A 17,702-nucleotide genomic window follows, 5' to 3' on the forward strand; every position below is an offset into this window, starting at 1 on the left:
TGTTCATCCCCACCTCCCGCCCTTTTTCCTCTTCAGTTAGCCAGAGTTGGTTTCTATAGCTTGCAGCTGAATGAGCAGAACCACTCAACTAAATAAAGGCCATTTAAGGGCCGGCCGAGTGGCGCGATGGTTAAGAGCTGGCTTGGGACGCCAGAGGGCCCCGGTTCGGATCCCACATATGAGGGCCAGTGACACTGCCCTCTACAGCTAAGATGCTGAACAACAGCTCAACCTGGAGCTGGACTGCCGTGGTTCGCCGGCGACGGCGTAGGCTGCAGCCTCTGTGGCAGTGGGTTGCCATGGGCTACCGTCTGTAGCCAGCAGCCAGCGTGAGTGGCCAGCAGCCGCAGTGAGCGGCCGTCCAGAAGCCAGCGACTGATCTGCCTCACCCTGGAAGAGCGCAATGATGGTGCCAACTTGGGCCAGTGAAGCAACGTCCTCCACAACTAGACTGAAGAACAAAACGACAGCAACTTGTCTGTCCCCCTTCCCCCAATTCCCCAGCACTGTTCCCATCCCCCCAATTCCCAATAAAAAATCTTAAAAAAAAATAAATAAAATAAAATAAAGGCCATTTAAGGGTAGAGACAGAAGGTGCAGTGAGAGGCAGGTGCCAGCAGAGGGCGCTGTGGGCACACTTTGAAGGGCCTTTTTGAGTGGCTGGCCTCAGAGGTTCTGGAAGCTTTTGAAGAAAAGATGGGTAGAGGAGCCAGGCAATGAGGACAAGGTTCTTCTTGCAGTGTTTTATCCTAGCAAGGGCAGGGAGGGCACAAAAGGAGGTGGTGAGATGGAAAGTCGGGGCCTTTGTTCCAATCAATCATAACTATATCATTCATTTCATTCACTGTGTGACCTTCCACAAGTCACCTAACCTCTCTGGTTTCCTCGTTTGTAAAACTGGGATAAAACTAGAACCTACCTTACAAGGTTGTTGTGAGGATTAAATGCAACAATGCCTCTAAAGTGCTTAGAACATTGTCTGGTGCATACATTGTTCATACATTTTAGCTATTATTGCTCTCGTTTCACTGAGTACATAATCAAAAGGTCAGAGATAGAGCCAGAAAATGACAAGTGACAACAAAAGAGGACCAGTGGTCACAGTGGTCACAGACTTTGGATGCTTCCAGAGATGGGGGATGTTGTTAGGGGGTGCTTGGTGTGGAGGAGAGGAAGGGGTAGAAGGAAGATTTTAAGGGCAAATGTTGGTGGAACAATCTAGAAAAGGGAAATGGGGCACCTTCTCTTTTGAGGTGATAAGAAAGGAAATTGGGACAAACACTGAAAATTTGGGAGCAGACATGGAACTCAAGAGGCTTCCTCCCATTACTATGAGCAATTATATGCCAACAAATTTGACAATCTGGAAGAGGCTTCCTCCGCTCACACAGGCCTCTCTGCAGTCTTTGAGAAGCAGGCCATCTGCTAACTTAGGGGGATGGGGAGGACTCAGCTCTCTCCACCTTCACAACCCTGGGCCTTTTTTTTTCATGAGAATCCTACATGTGTCTTCTTCCAGCTTTAATCATTCACTCATTCATTTAATACATATTTATTGGGTGCTTATTAAGTTTCAAACTCTGGGGATACAAATGTGAATAAAACTCTATTAGTCTGGGTTCACAAGAGAAAATGAACCAAGAGGATATATCTATACCTATACCTATGAATATCTATATCTATCTATATCATCTACATCTATATCTATCTATATCTATAGCGATATAGATATTTATTATAAGGAATGGCTCTCACAATTATGGAGACTGAGAAATCCCAAGATCTACAATCAGTAAGCTGGGAACAGGCAAGCTGATGGTGTAAATTTTAGCCTGAATCCAAGTCCAAAGGCAAGAGAAGACCAATGGCCCTGACAGAAAATAGCCAGGCAGAGACAGTGCATTTTCCCTCGGCTTTTTCTTCTTTTTGGACCCTCATGGATTGGATGAGGTCTACCCCTCATGGGGGTGTCAGGGAGGCAATCTGCTTTACTGAGTCTCCTGATTCAAATGCTAATCTCATCCAGAAACACCCTCGCAGACACAACTCATGGCCCAGTCAAGCTGACACATGAAATGAACCATCATAAAGACCAACATGGCAGCTCCTTTTGGGGAGTTTATAGTCGAACGGGAGCAACAGACACAAAAAGCAAACCAATAACTGCAATTACCCATTGTTTTCATACTAGACTGTGAGAGAAATGAACAGGGTGCCATAGTCAACGGAGACAGTGCTAAATCTGATGACAGCTTGGAGGTATGGGGGAGCGCCTCCGAGAAGATGGCATCTAAAGGACTGTAAGTGGCCAGCCAGTGAAAGAAGAGGGCACGTTGCAGGCTGAAGGGACCACATGGGCAGAGACCCTGAGTGAGGAAGAGTGGCTTGTCACATGAGCTCAGAGAAGACCTCTGTGGCTGGAAAGAAGTGAGTTTGCTGAGAGAAGGCTGTGGCCAGGAGTTTGGGTGGTATCCTAAGTGCCATCGGACTGTTTAGCGGCTGGGTGTGGGTAACACGAATCACATTTTTAAGGATGACTCAGGTTTCTGGATAGAGAGTGGGTTGGAGGGGGTCTGAGAATAGAGGTGAAAGAGCTGGACTAGAGTGCTTGCAGCCCGACGGAGAGGGGTGAGCAGGTAAGAGCTGATGGGAGGAGAATCTGAAACCTTGCCCTCACAGCCTCCCACGGCTCTAACATGGAAGGTGATGGCAGCCTCACCCCCATTCCAGATATCAGGGGCAACTGGGTGCTGGGTAGGAAGGTGCCTGTGCATTAGGGTACTGGGGAGGGAGAACCCTGCCACCCCACGGAGAGGGAAGCGCTAAACTTATTCCTCTGCTCCTGGTAGATAACAGGTAGCTAGATTGAGTTCTGGCTACCTAGAGGTGAAAAGGATGACACAGGGTTTGACTACATCAGGCACATGTTTTTCCTGTTTAAGAAGAACAAAATCCTTCTACAATTCAAACTCTGAAAGGAGAATCTGCAGGTGGGGAAAGACCTCTAATAAATCACCCAATTGGGTCCCACCTTCCGCCCCAAGAGTGACAGGCACTGTGCAAAACAGGGTTGCTAAGCAGGCGTCCACCATTAAGACATTAAGACTGGACAGTTGATGAAATATTGAAATACTAATATACTTGTTGGCGAATGGTAAGTAGCAACTGCAATAAATAGTAAAATTAATTATTTATAAATATGTTATAATATAAACTCATTAGTTTATTGGATGCCCTCATGAACATTGATAAACTGGCCTCCTAAAATAGCCGCTTCTGAGAAACACGGAGGGCACTGTCTGTTACTTTGCCCACGTCTCTGCAGACAGCACACACTGCATTGCTCATTGTTTATGAAGCACTATGTGCTTTAGAGGAATCACCAGTTTATCTTTATCCTCCAATTACTCACATATTAGTGCCTTTAAATAGTTTACCCTTTTGTTTGGTTTTATTGTTGGTACATATTTGTATAAGTAGTAAGTAAAGAAGGCCTTGTTTTCTTTCTCTCTCTCTCTCTCTTTCCTTCCTTCCTTCCTTCCTTCCTTCCTTCCTTCCTTCCTTCCTTCCTTCCTTCCTTCCTTCCTTTCTTATAAAGAAGTAAGCCTTTATTTTCCTTGTTTCACAAATAAAGTTGGCTGTGCTGGTTGCTTTTTGGAGATTAGTCAGAGACCAAATCCCACATTGTCGTCTGACTCCTCCCACTCTTCCTTTTGCTTCAACCTTCGCTGGGGCTGCAGCAGCAGTAGGAGCAGCAGTGGTGGTAGCAGCCACAGGGGCAGCAACCACAAATGCAGAGGGATCAGCCAAGAAGGCCTTGACCTTTGCAGCAGTGGGAAGGTGTAATCAGTCTCCACAGACAGTGGAGGCAGTACGCGCTTGTATGCATTGATGATAGAATGGGGTACTGATGCAATAGTTAGGGAACCAATCTGCAGACATACGCTGGCAACATTGCAGACACCCTCCAGGAAGCGGCAATGCAGTTTCCTCTGTGATGTCAAGTACTTCCGGGATGCAGATGCTGCCATTGTCCAACACCTGCTGGACGATCAGCCCAAAGGAGAAGGGGGAGATGTTCAGCATGTTCAGCCGTGTGGCTTCGCTGGCTCCCACCTTGTCTCCAGTCCTAATCAGCTGCACATCACTCAGGGTTTCAATGGTGCCCCTGGAGATGTTAGTGGTGATGCCTAAAGCCTGGAAGACAGAGGTCTTCTCGGGCCCCAGACCAGTGTGCTCTGGGCTGGCACAGTGACTTCACAAGGAGCAATGGCACCAGCACGGGCAGCAGCTGGCATCTTATTGGCCAGCAGCATGTCCCTGATCTCAGTGAGGTCCTCCTTGGTGAGCACAAAGCCCACATTCCCCTGGATATGAGGCAACAGTTTCTCCAGAGCTGGGTTGCTTTCCAGATGCCCTCGGAGGGCCTTGTGCGTCATGATGTTCTTGCCCATCAGCACCACCGCCTTCCTGCGCAGGGACGTGCAGATCTGCTGCATCTGCTTGGAGCCCACGTTGTCTGCTCCCACAGTGGAGCATTTTGGATTAATCGTCCAGAAGTTGGATGATCTTAAGGAAGCAGTTGGACTTCCAGGTCGCCCTGTCTTCCCTGGGCATCATGGCGGTGCGTCAGGGATTGCCACACAGGGTTTAAAGACGATGTCACTCTCACGAGGACGCCTGGCCAGAGCGAGTGCGTTGTTTTCTTAAAAGATCCAGAATTGACAGAAAAATTTTATAGACGGGCACCCAGGATAGACAGACAATGGTGTTTGGATAGTGTTTCTTTTAAATATCAGAAATGAAAACTTTCTAAATCTGGGGGAGAGATTTAAAAATGTATTATTAAAGGTGCTCAACTTGTGTGGCACTTGTGCCATTCAGAATGGCACTTATGGTCTGCTAAAATTCATGGTTTGTATCAATCAAGGTTGGATCGGACAAGCAGAAACACCATGAATAGTATGGAAAAAGTAATTTATTAAAGGATTAGAATTTATGCAATTATAGGGATTTGTTCAGGGCATCGTGGCGGGGCGCGGGGAGCAGCTTATTTCTGTTCCTCATTGTCTGGGGCTTCAACGGGGAAACTTTGACAGCCAAGCATTAAAGTCATCTGGAGACGTCATCACACACATGTCAGGTGCTTGATGCCAGTGTCGGTGGGGACCTCAGCTGGGAAAGCTGGAGTGTTGACATGTGACTGAGATGTGGCCAACAGAATGCAAATGGAAGTGATACATATCTCCTCCGAGCCTGGCCCACACAAACCTCCCATGCATGAACCTTTCTCTCCTCCATCTATCAGCTGAATGGAGAGGACTTCATGGACCTAGAAGAAGGCAAAACCCTAAGGTGGAAGAAGTCTGGGCCTCTGAATGTGCAGAGCAAAGCTTTCACCAATCTGCATCACACTATGACGTGAATGAGAAATAACTTTCTATTAAGTTAAGCCATTTACATTTTGGAGTTGTTTGTTACAGCAGCTATTAATTACCCCACTAATAAACACCTCTGGTCATTACTGAAGTTACAGATGACTGGAGATTTTCACCTGGTGAGATCTGGCGTTGCAAACAACCATGGCGATTCTTCTCACCATCACAACTGTTACATAAGCCCTTTTTATAGTCATGATGTCAAGGGTTGGTCTTGTAGCTCACATTACCTAAAATGTGTTTGATGGAATTTTAATGCTCTCATATGTCTTTTTTTTACTATTGGTCACAACTCGTGAAGTCATTTTGTTGGTATTTTGTTAGAAAAAAAAAAGAAAACTCCATTGTCTTTCTATCACCAAGTTTACAAACCCCTCATGTTTGGATCCTATCTCCTGCCCCATGAAAATGGAGAAGTGTTCATTTCCTGTCTAAAGGCAGCCCAGGGTATGAAAGTTCTCCACTCTGCCAAATCCAATAGCAACTTCGTATTCTTTTTCATATTCTTTTCCCTCTTAATCCCCTTCAACAGCTTTGTCCAGTGTATCCGTGCTGAACACGCTGCCCGCGTTAGTCACTCAATAGCCGTCTTGGTCATCAGATCACCTGTCGCAGGGCTTTTATGTTCTAGTCACCCTTATTTTACTTAATAATGGCCCCAAAGCGCAAGAGCAGTGATGCTGGCAATTTGGATATGCCAGAGAGAAACTGTAAAGTGCTTCCTTTGAGTGAAAAGACAGGTATGCATAGGAAAAAACATAGTCTATACAGGATTAGGTCCTATCCGTGGTTTCAGACATCCCTTGGGGGTCTTGGAACATATACCCCGCGGATAAGTGGGTATTACTATAGTTGCTTCCTGTAATTGCTGCCTCTGAGATAACTTATTGTTCTTTTCTTGCCTTGTCAATTAACCAGTCAATTATACCTAAGGAACAATTCTTTAGATTAAATTATCTCTGCTCAGGGCCAACCGAGTGGCACGTTAAGAACTGAGTGGTTTGGGACGCCAGAGGACCCCGGTTCGGGTCCCACATATGAGGGCCAGTGACACTGCCCTCTACAGCTAAGATGCTGAACAACAGCTCAACCTGGAGCTGGGCTGCCGTGAGTCGCCGGCGACCGCATAGGCTGCAGTCCCTGTGGCAGTGGGTTGCCATGGGCTACCGTGTGTAGCCAGCAGCCAGCAGCCAGCGTGAGCGGCCAGCAGCCGCAGTGAGCGGCCGTCCAGAAACCTCGCCCGGAAAGAGCGTAATGATGGTGCCAACTTGGGCCAGTGAAGCAACATCCTCCACAAGTAAACTGAAGAACAAAAAGGACAGCAACTTGTTTGTTCCCCTTTCCCCAATTCCCCAGCGCTGTTCCCATCCCCCAATTCCCCAATAAAAATCTTAAAAAAAAAAATTTCTGCTCAAATAACTAGTGTGGTTTCTGTCTCCTGATCGAACCCTTCCTGATACACATACCTTAGCGTCCTTTGAACGGAGAGCAGTGCCTGACATTGTAGGCGCTCATAAAAAAATGTTTGTTGGATTAATAGCAGCAACACTTACTGGGGTTTTATTCTAAGTGCCCTACATGTATCAGCTCATTTTATTATTCAAATAATCTTATGAGGGATGGGAACTATTATCCAAATAAAAGGAAAAATAAATACTGCTATGTAGTGATGGTTAAACTGAATGTGCTGCCAGATAAGGCAGGAACACTTGATTCAATACAGACGTTTGGTCATGTGGGACTGGGTCTTCACGTTGAACGTTAGCAAACAAATTGGGGGTTAGCTGAAGCAAGGGAGGTTTACTTTTACATAGATAACATGCAAGGGAAAACAGGCCCCATGAAGACTGACTCCCAGGCCAAAGACAAGATAAGGACAAAAGGCACAGTTTCATAAGGAGAGATGACTGGCTGGTTTCAACAAGTGTTTAGCTTGTCAGCACAGGATTGTTTGGCTTGTAATGGAGCTGAGTCCCAATTCCATTTGTGGTTTTTGGAACTGTGTTGACTTGATAAATCCATTAGGTTGAGTCTAAATAGTACAGTTGAGGCACAGATCACAAATATAGTAAGTTCACCATCAGGCAGGTTTTTTGGCTGATTCTGATTAGTTCTCCAAGAAGCAGTTTCCTTGGTGCCTTCTTCTGGGGCCCTAACAATTGCTTTCTTGTACTTTATTTGCAACGCAGGCTTAGAATCATGCAGTTCGGAAGTCCATTTGCGTTTGCTCGAGACTCAGCAAAAATTTCCCTTATCATCTCATTTTTACCGATTTGGAACCTGAGCCACAGAGCAATTAAGTAACCTTCCCTTAGTCACACAGCTGGTAAATGCTATCGCTAGACTTTGATAGGTATGGTAGATCAATCACCTACTCTTCATAAAAATCAATATCCTGATGCCATTCTGCCCTGCAGGTACTCATATGGGCCAAGCCTTCCTGGTCAAGCAAGGTGACTTTAGAGTTGATACATTAACCACTTTGCTATAGTGCTTTTATGGGAAAGAAAGGGGGGTGTGGGGAGGGAGAGAGAGAGTGAGACTGAAAGTATAATGTTGTTAAGAGCTAGGTTAAAATCCCAGATCTGCCTTATGCTACTTAAAACTTCCGTGAACTAAGCAAACTACTTAGCTTTTCTAAGGCTCAGTTGCCTCATCTGTAAAGTGTGAAAATAAGACGTACCTAAATGGACACTTCATTTAATCTATTTGAGGTAATGGTTTTAAAAATAGAATATCAATTTATGATCCAAGACTGCCCCCTAGAGGTAAAATTAAAACACAGACTCTATAACCGCGCTAAATACACACCACCCCCCAAACAATCCCAGAAAAGCTTTTTCTTCCCAAATTGTTCAGCCAAAAACCCAGTAGTTTCTGCAAATCAAATGGCTCAATAACAGCTGTTTTTTAGCGTCTCGAATGTCTTTGAATCGCAAGATCAGGTTTCCTCAAAGGAAACTAGGAAGGCTTGGCCCAGTTGGGGACTGCAGGGCAGAATGGCATCCACAAATTACACACACACACACACACACACACACACACACACACACACACACACGCACACACAGGAAGCCCAGATAGCTTTACAAACAAGTTTCCCACATTTCAAAGCAACAAATTATCCCGTCTTACCCAAATTTCTTCAAATAACAAAAAAATTAAAAATAAAAGGAGAAAAATCTGATCAATTCATTTAATTAGACTAAAATAGGTCCATAATCCTTTATCTTAAACATTTTTGAGGTTTCAGAATTTAGAAAGATTATGCAGTGTGTAGGTTGTATATAACATCCCCAGCATAGTCTGGACCAGCTCCCACAGTCAAATAGTTAATATTTCTGCAGCAAAACATACTAAGTAGGATAAATAAAAACTATAAATAACCTCACATCAGTTTAGATGAGGTTTCGCTGCCAAATGAGTTTGCTTAAAACATACCTCCTCCCCCGCCTCCCCCTGAAAAATACCCTTATTGCTAGTTTTCAAAACTTTTTGAATTTTGGAATTGCAGATGATTGTGGACCTATTAACCAATACCAAACCAATTCGGGATGCTAGTATGAGAAAAGGAAATTTATCCCAAACTCATGAGTATATTTGCAAAAATCCTAAAATAAAATGTTAACAAATAGAATCCAGCAGTGTATAAAAAATGATATGTCATGACCATCAGGATGGAAGGTGTGATTTGGGGTTCAAGTTAACAATCAGACCCATGAGATACAATGATTTAAATCTAGAATACAAAGCAGGAGATATGACAAATGCTGTATTTTCGTCTAAGTACACAGGCTCTTTGGTTACTCACCCACGGACATGTACAGCTACCACAGGAAAGCCTAGGTCTGTGGGGAATCACCTTGACTCACAGAAGCTGCAGCCTCTGTTTCCCACCAATATTTTATAGCTTCTGGCTGTGTAAGCCAGCCCACAGCCTGCATGCCCTCTGACAACTCCACTAAACCTATGCACACAACAAAGGCGGCATACACAATACCCCCCATTTGTCTTAACTCCGCAGTTTCCAAGGAAACAGTACTGTGGAAGACCAAGCGTCAGGCAGGCATGCATCACCCAGGCCTGGTATTAATTTCCCTTTGACTCACAGGAGGGCTATTTAACATTTGTTAATCTATCACTGTGATTTGCCAATTAACTGGTAAAGGAGAAAAGTCATATGATCTTTTCCAAAATGTGGACATATCAGTCAACAAAACTAAACATGGGTTCATAATAAAAACTCTTAGCAAATTAAGAATAGGAGGGGAAATTTCAATCCATTAAATGGTATTGACCCCAAATCTAAACTGTATACTTCAGATGAAAATTTGGAAGCATCTCCATTAAGTCAGGAACAAGGTAAGACTGTTCTCTATCCTCACTACTGTTCACCATTATTCGGGAGCTCCTAGCCCACATAATAAGAGAAAGAAATAAGAGGTGTAAAACTTAGAAAAAAAACAACACTGTCTGTATTTGCAGGTTATATTACTGTCAATTTAGAAAATCCAAGAAAATCTAGAGAAAAACTATTTGAACTAATGAGAGAGTTTGGCAGTTCTACTAAGTACCAGATCAACATACAAAAATCAATAATTAATATATACAGAAATAAGAAACTAGAAGATGTAATAGGTGAAAACATACCATTCTCAATGTCAATAAAACCTATAAGGTATCTAGGAATATATCTTATAAAAGATGTGCTAGACCTTACAAAGGAAAATATAAAATATTTTTAAAGATAGAAAAAATAAAAGAATAAATGGAGAGGTATAATCTGTTTATGGGAATACTCACTATCATAAAAATGTTACTTTCTCCCTCAAAATAAACCTACAAATTCAATTTATTCCAATGAAAACTTATCAGGATATTTTGTGTAACTAGCTAAGTGGATTTTAAAATTCAAATGAAATAATAAATATCCAAGAATATCCAAGTTAATTATGAAAAAAGAACAAGATACCAAATATAAATATTTATTATTAAACTATAGAAATTAAATAGGGTAGAATTATTTCAGATCAATTTAAAGAGGTAGACAGCCCAGATACAGACCAAACATAGCAGAAAGGACACAATGAATCCTGTGCATGGAGTGGGGGAATTGGACTATGCTAATAAGTAGTATAGGAACAATGGGCTCTCCATTTGGAAAATACCTATAAATCAACAAGAGAAAACAACCCAATAGGGGAGAGAAAAAAAAAGCCTAATGATATGTACAAGCAAACCTCAGGATAGGAAAAACACCATGGCCATGTTCAACATCAGTATTCAGGTAGATACAAATCAAAACCACAGTGAGATACCACTTTACACCAACTACAATGGCTATCATGAAACAGACACATGATAACAAGTGGTGGCAAGGATGTGTTATAGGACCTCTCATACATTGCTGGTGGGAATGTAAAATGGTGCATTGGCTTTAGAAATCAGCAAAAAATGTCCTTTATTTTCCCATTTTTTATAGATGAGGTACCTGAGCCACAGAGCAATGAAATAACCTGCCCTTGGTCACACAGCTGGTAAGTGATAGAGTCAGGCTTAGAGGCAATTCCTCGGGGAGCTGAACACAGAGTCACCACGTGACCCAGCAATTCTCCTAGGTATATATACCCAAGAGAATTGAAAAAATGTCTACATAAAAACTTGTACATGGATGTCCATAAAAGTAGTATTCATAATAGCCAATAGCCCATCAACTGATGAGTGGATAAATAAAATGTGGCATATTCATATAATGAATTATTATACGGAAATAAAAAGAAATAAAGTTCTGAGCTATGCTACAACATGGAGGATCCTTGAAAGAATGATGCTAAATGAAAGAAGTCGATCACAAAAGACCACATATTGTATTATTCCATTTATATGAAATGTCCAGAATAGGTAAATCCATATAGACAGGAAGTAGATTAGTGGTTGCCAGGGGCTGGGGCAAAAGGGTAATGGGGCCAACTGCTAACGGGTATGGGGCTTCTTTTGGGGGTGATGAAAATGTTCTAGAACTGGATAGCAGTGATGGTTGCACAACTTTGTGACTATACACTTTAAAATGATAAATGTTTAATTTCGATGAAGTCTAACTTACCTATTCTTTCTTTTGTTGCTTGTGTTTTTGGTGTCTTACTTAAGAAACCATTGCCAAATCCAAGGGGCAATTTTTTAGTTTAATATTTTACTGTACATTGTTCAAGGCTGAGTCCCACCCACTGTTGCTGAATATTTTTGTCTTATTAACCTCACCTAAAAGTTCATACCAGAAAAATAAGATTAACTCGGAAAAGAAAAATCATACACAACTATATCCTTTTTAAAGTTTTGAATATACTGTTTAAATGCAGGAATCTGTCATAACAGAAGGGTTAGACACAAACTGTACCCAAAGTGAGCTTGAAGGAGCTCAAACCATTATGAAACACCAAGAACTTACTCTCCAAATATGCATATGTAGCTGAGTCCATGTGTGTTGGGGACCAACTGTATATTTAGATTCCCAAATTAGCTGTTATACAGAATGCAATATTTATTAAGTACAAGTAATAAAAATGTGCTAATTTGAAGCATATTCAAGAGTAGACACAGCAATTGTTTCAACTTAGAACACTGAGTTTGTTTTTTTCCAGGAGTATTTTGTAACTGATACTGTTCAGAGTTGTCTGAGCATGATGATAAAACCTGACTGATTTTCTAGTTGTTTTATTATTGTCTGAAATTTCTCTATAGACAACACACTCCATTAATTGTTCGCACCTATAATAGATTGCTTCACTGCCCTGCTCTTGATATGTTGTGACTTTTCTTGGAAAAGTAGTTCTCAAAGTGGGCCCCCCAAGGCAACAGCTTCAATGTCATCTGGGAACTTGTTTGTTCCCAGCTCTACCCTGGACCTACTAAATCATCAACTCTCAGAATAGAGCCCAAAAATATGTTTTTAACAAGCCCTCCAGGTGATTCTGATGTCTGCTCAAGTTCAGAACCATCATCTGAGAATACGGAACCTGCTATACCTAGGCCTGGAGTCTAGGGCATTGGTGAATCCAGTGCTAAAAGATGATAGTATAAGGCAGGAAAAGTGGCCACCAGCTCTAGATCTGGCAGACCTGGACATCTGTCCTTCCTGCTACCAGTGAAGAAAAGTGTCCCTGGCTAGCAGAGAGAATGTCTTAGCTTCTAGTCTTTCAAACAGTCTCCATGGCACCACCATCGAGTCAAAGGAAGACTCCTGGAGACTGGTTGCCCAGAGCGATGGGCTGTAATTTGGCTTGTTCTTTTCTTTAGGGGTTCCCACTGCTATGCAGCACTTAGCACCTGCTCACGCTCCTCCCTGGGCTATTGCTCCATATCAATGCACCTCCAGTGTTGGCAGCCCACGTCCTGTGATTCAGTCTCTGCAAAGGAGGACCAGGCACCCAATGTGCTAAGAATAGAATTTTCCATTTCAACATTATTTGAAAGAAGCTTTTCTCTGGCTCATTCATCAGATTTTAAAACTCCTGTAAATGTCAAAGAATTGTTCAGTGAACTGGAGTTACAGTGATAAACAAACTGACATGTTCCTCTGCTCTCAAAATGCTCTTTTTCTAGTAGGAGGAAGGGAATTTTAAAAAGGAGATATAAATGATGCTAAGTATGACCAAGAAATCCATGCAATCCACTCTCCCACTCAGATCACCTACCTAAAAGCCTCTAAAGACGGGATTTCCAAAACTTCATGCCATGTGAAAAGGTATGCATACTTTCTATAGACTTCAAGGGCCTGCTTTAGGCTTGAGATCATCACTGACCTCAAAGAAGAAGTAGACATTAACATCTAGAAACATCTAATGTTTCTAGAACCTTTTATAAGAGACATAGCATGGTATATAATAATTATAGCTGCTTTGATATGCATTCCATTTGGCCCAGTCACTTTTGGGAGACCCTCCAACAGGGATAAGGTAGTCTTTAATAAAGAGCTGTGCCACTGAAAGACAGTTACGGTAGCTTTGTATATTTAATAAACAAACTCAATACTGTTATTTTGCAAACGTGAGCAAATTACTTGAGCTCATTGGGTGTGATGGGTAAAATGGGATGATAATCCGTACCTAAAAACATTTGTGAGGACTAAATGTCTGTGGAATAGCTGCCTTGCACTAGACCTGACACAGAGCAGGTGTGTTCTGTAGGTGTTTATTTCACCTCTCTTTCTAATCGTATTGCGTTTTAGCATACATCTGAATATATACATATGAGAATTTATATAGTTTTTTTTTTATATTCCCACCACTCCCCATTCAGCGGGCTGAATTTGCTCAGAGATTGTTACCCCTCCCTCTCTGGTTTTCTGAATGGTAGCATCCAGGTATTGAATGGTTGGACTGTCCTAGCCTCAGTCAGATTAGGACTGGAGGGAGAAAGCCACCATCAACCTTTCCCTGGTCTATTGCATTAACCTCCTGGTCTCCAGGGTTCCGCTCAATCCATTCTGGGCACAGTGGTCAAAGAGAACCCATTTTAGAACATATATGCAACCACGAACTTCTCATTACAAACTTAACTAGCTTCTCAAAGCCCCCAAATCCTCCACATGGCTTACAGGGCCCTGCATGGTGTGGCCCTTGCCCACCTTTCCTGCCCGATTTCATATGCCCCAGTTGTGGCCTTTCAGTTCCTGGAGTGTGCAGAAGCTGTCTCCTCTCCCTGAAATCCTTTTCCCTGCTTCCTCCTCTCTCTGGCTCCTCTGCCTTCAGATTTCAGCTTCAAAGTGACCTCAGGCAGGTCTTAATCCACTGCTCTATCTAAAATGGGTGGCACTATTATTTTCTACCACATATGTCAATCTGTAATTTATGCACTAGTTGGTTTATTCCAAGAGTCCGCACACTTTTTTCCTGAAGAGCCAGGTGGTAAATAACCGAGTATTCTAGGCCTTGTAGGCCATAGGTCTTCCGCCTTTGTCGTGTGAAAGCAGCCGCAGACAATAATACATAAAGGAATGAGCATGTCTGTGTTCCCCTAAAACTTTATGAACACTGAAAATTGAATTTCATACCTTTTCACGTGTCACGAGATGTTCTTGCTTTAATTTTTTCCCCCCAACTATTTAAAAATGTAAAAACCATTCCTAGCTTACAGGTTGCCCCCAAACAGAAGTCCAGGGGTGGCTGGCGGACCGTAGTTTATCTGTAGGAGTTTATTGTTTGAGGACTCCACCTGATTCCACCCAGATTTGTTACCAGCAGCACTGAGCACCGGGGTTACCTGGACCACGCAGCTTCTGTCCCAAACGCTCACATCAAGCAGCGCGGGCTGAGCCCTTGTAGGAGTGGGCGGGGTCAGCGAGCGCCGAGACGCGGGGGCGGGGCGGGGCGGGGCGGCGGGGCGGGGCCGTGGGGCAGTGCCGGCTTCCGGAGGAAGAGCGGGAAGCAAGATGGCCACTACGAAGCGTGTGCTGTACGTGGGTGAGCAGGCGCAGGCGCTAGGCGCGGGCTGGGCGAATCCAATCCGATTGGGGCCAGGCATGGGGCCGGACGCGAAGGGCGACGAGCAGCTGTCTAGGCGGGATCTATGGTGTTACTGCTTTGCTTCAAGGTGTTAGCCCGAAACGTAGAGATCTTTCCGGCTCCCTTCCAAGTCTGCTCAAGTCTAACAGGAACCTCTCCGCCTCCTGGGTCCGGAGGATTGGTAGAGGAATATTATGGGCTTCCAAATCCTCGCGCCCATTCATTTTACAAACATTCACTTCCAGCGATGGCTCAGTCCTGGCTCCTGCCCTAAAGGGAGGGGTTGCCAGACTAGCCAGGTAGAAGAGAGAATAATCCCAATCAGCACGGTTTGATTAAGCGCTTTGATAGGGATGGACAATGATAACATGGGCTTGGGTGCGGGGAGAAATGATTCTTCCGTCTAGAGAGGTAAGAGCAAACTTTCAGGATGCGGTGACGCCGGAGCTGATGAGCCGCAGGTAGCCAGGTAGCCAATGTAGAGGCAAGTGTGTTGTAGGAAAGGGAGCAGCAAGAGCAAAAGCCCAGAGGCGTGAAATAGCCTTGCATGTGGCGGCAGGTGGGTCATTTTGCGGGAAACCCTGGGAATTGGGGAAGCAGAGGGGAAGAGGCCGAAGAGGTGGGCAGGGCTCCGGTGAGGAATAGCCTGCTAAGGAGTTTGTGCCTTATCCAGAGGCCAGTGGGAAACGTCTGAAGGAGTTTAAGCCCCTAAGTGATGGGTTAAAATCTGCACCTTCCCAGGATCATTCTACAGTAATTGGCTGTGCGGAGGAGAGGGAGATCAGTTAAGAAGTCATTGTAGTAATTCTAGGTCTAGATGAGGGTCTGCAAGAAGGGTAGAGAGAGCGGTGTGTTTCATAAGTATGGGTGAGGGAGCAGATGAGAGGGGTGTTTATGTGCGCAAAGGACTGGATGGAATGACCCCTTCCCTTAGCTATAGCATGCTAACTAGGCTGCAGGGACTTCTTAAGAGAATAAAGAACAGTGTCTCACAAGGCCCTTGGTGTCTTTTCAGGTGGTCTTGCAGAGGAAGTGGACGACAAAGTTCTTCATGCTGCTTTTATTCCTTTCGGAGACATCACAGATATTCAGATTCCTCTGGATTATGAAACAGGTGAGTCCTTTTCATGTCTCTCACGTTCAGAATCCTCCTACTAGAAAAAGAACTTTAAAAAACTTTTAAAGTCATATTATTGTGCGTTCTAAACATGGTTGGTATGTAGGAAAGTTCCGGCAAGTGCCTCAGTAGGGCAGCATGGCAGCCATCTTGATGCTGAAGGCTTCTGAGGCTTGTATTTGTGAACTGTAACAGAAGTTTGCAGAGAGTTCCCATCTGTTGGGTTTGAGATAACACAAAGTTTTCTGTAGCCCAGTAGGAAGATAGGTTTTGAGCTACATGGGGATCTGACTGTCATTTCAAACTACATGCTGGTTACCCCAGCACACCTGCTCCCTTCTTGGCAGCTGTGCTGTGAAACAGGGCAGCAGGCAACCCAAACCCATCACTGGGACGTTGGCCTCTGCACCTGGGTAAGTTTTCCTTCAATAGGTATCACAGGTATAGTTCAGTTTTCTATTTTACCTTTGTTGTCATTTTTAAGATTGGAGTTTTAGGCCCAGCCCTGTCATCGACCCTTTATGATTGTTAGCAATGTCTTTAAACTCTCTGGTCCTGGGATATTTATCTGTAAAAAATGATAAGGAGGGCCGGCCGAGTGGCTCAGTTGGTTAAGAGCTCGCTCAAGAGTTTGAGCTCTGAGCAACAGCGGTTCGATTTCCGGCCCAAGCTGAGCAGCCGCTGAGCTGCCAACAGGTGGCAAGATGGCTCAGCTTAAAAATAAAATAAAATGATAAGGTTATATTGATTCTCTAAGGTTAGTTGGTCAATTAAATTAACATTGTTGTGCTTGGCCTTTCTAGGTAGATCAGCATGTTCCTGAGGATAAAGACCGAGCATCCTTATCCTTAAGATTCATGCTTTATGCACAGTTGATGCTCAAATTGTATATTTATAATGAATAATTGAGAGGTTAAATGACTTCTTTTTTCTAATTGTTTGCAATCAAATGTTAAGGTTTTAATTTGGCTTTGGTAGAATAATTGAATGCTTATCTTAAAGATTAAAAGTATAGTTCATTATTTAGCTATATTTACTAAAAAAGTTTAATATTACTTGAGATGTTATTTAAACTAGGGAGAGTCAAAGAATGAGAGTCCAAATAGTGATTGGGTGAATTTCTAGTGCCTGGATATGGCATGTGACTAACTTTACTGTCTTTGTGACCATCTGTTTCTTCCCATTGCCCTATATGAAAATTACTTGTTTTTGTTTTCCTTTTTATTTTCAGAAAAGCACCGAGGATTTGCTTTTGTTGAATTTGAGTTGGCAGAGGTGAGACAATTCTTTGTTACCTATGTTTCTTCTTTGGCTTGTGTTAGTGTTTTGACTGATTACCAAAGGAGCTGTTCTCCAGTTGGTTAGGTTTCTGGGCCTCATGCTGATGGTTCCAGAGAGACAAGAAGTGCTGTTTAAAGAAAAAATTCTCTCAATCAGATTGTAGACTGTGGTTAACATCACAGACCTGCCAGGTCCTGCCCCTCTTGGTCTGAAGAACTCCTGCAGGCCTGCCTGTAGAGCATTCTTGCCTGACAGCACTGGTGATTCTCTAATGCCTTCCACTAGATGGCCAATTGCTGTACCACCAGCTGTAAAATCAGCCAGGAAGCGCTGTCTGTTAGACGCACGTGCACCCTAGGCAAGAAG

At 43.5% G+C, this 17,702-nt stretch overlaps 1 protein-coding gene and 1 pseudogene across 4 annotated transcripts in view; one reads left to right on the forward strand and one right to left on the reverse strand.

The window, feature by feature from the left end:
- Positions 1-3,665: 3,665 nt before the first annotated feature.
- On the reverse strand, positions 3,666-4,688 carry LOC109390886 (60S acidic ribosomal protein P0 pseudogene; annotated as a pseudogene).
- Positions 4,689-14,834: 10,146 nt separating this feature from the next.
- Positions 14,835-17,702, forward strand: part of PPIE (peptidylprolyl isomerase E) — a 29,268-nt gene continuing 26,400 nt past the window's right edge. For 2 of the 4 annotated variants that reach the window (XR_002125688.1, XM_019658029.1), the window contains exons 1-3: positions 14,835-14,896; positions 15,954-16,052; positions 17,287-17,330. Coding sequence is in view for 1 of the 4 variants with exons in the window: in XM_019658029.1 (XP_019513574.1) it covers positions 14,866-14,896; positions 15,954-16,052; positions 17,287-17,330 (174 nt within the window). In the remaining 3 variants the exon portion in view is untranslated. Of the gene's footprint in view, positions 14,897-15,403; positions 15,498-15,953; positions 16,053-17,286; positions 17,331-17,702 lie in introns of those variants that run through there. The other 2 variants (XM_019658048.1, XM_019658039.1) reach the window with 2 other exon arrangements.

Source organism: Hipposideros armiger, unplaced genomic scaffold (genome assembly GCF_001890085.2).
Source record: "Hipposideros armiger isolate ML-2016 unplaced genomic scaffold, ASM189008v1 scaffold_10, whole genome shotgun sequence".
In the NCBI taxonomy this organism is placed as follows: domain Eukaryota; kingdom Metazoa; phylum Chordata; class Mammalia; order Chiroptera; family Hipposideridae; genus Hipposideros; species Hipposideros armiger.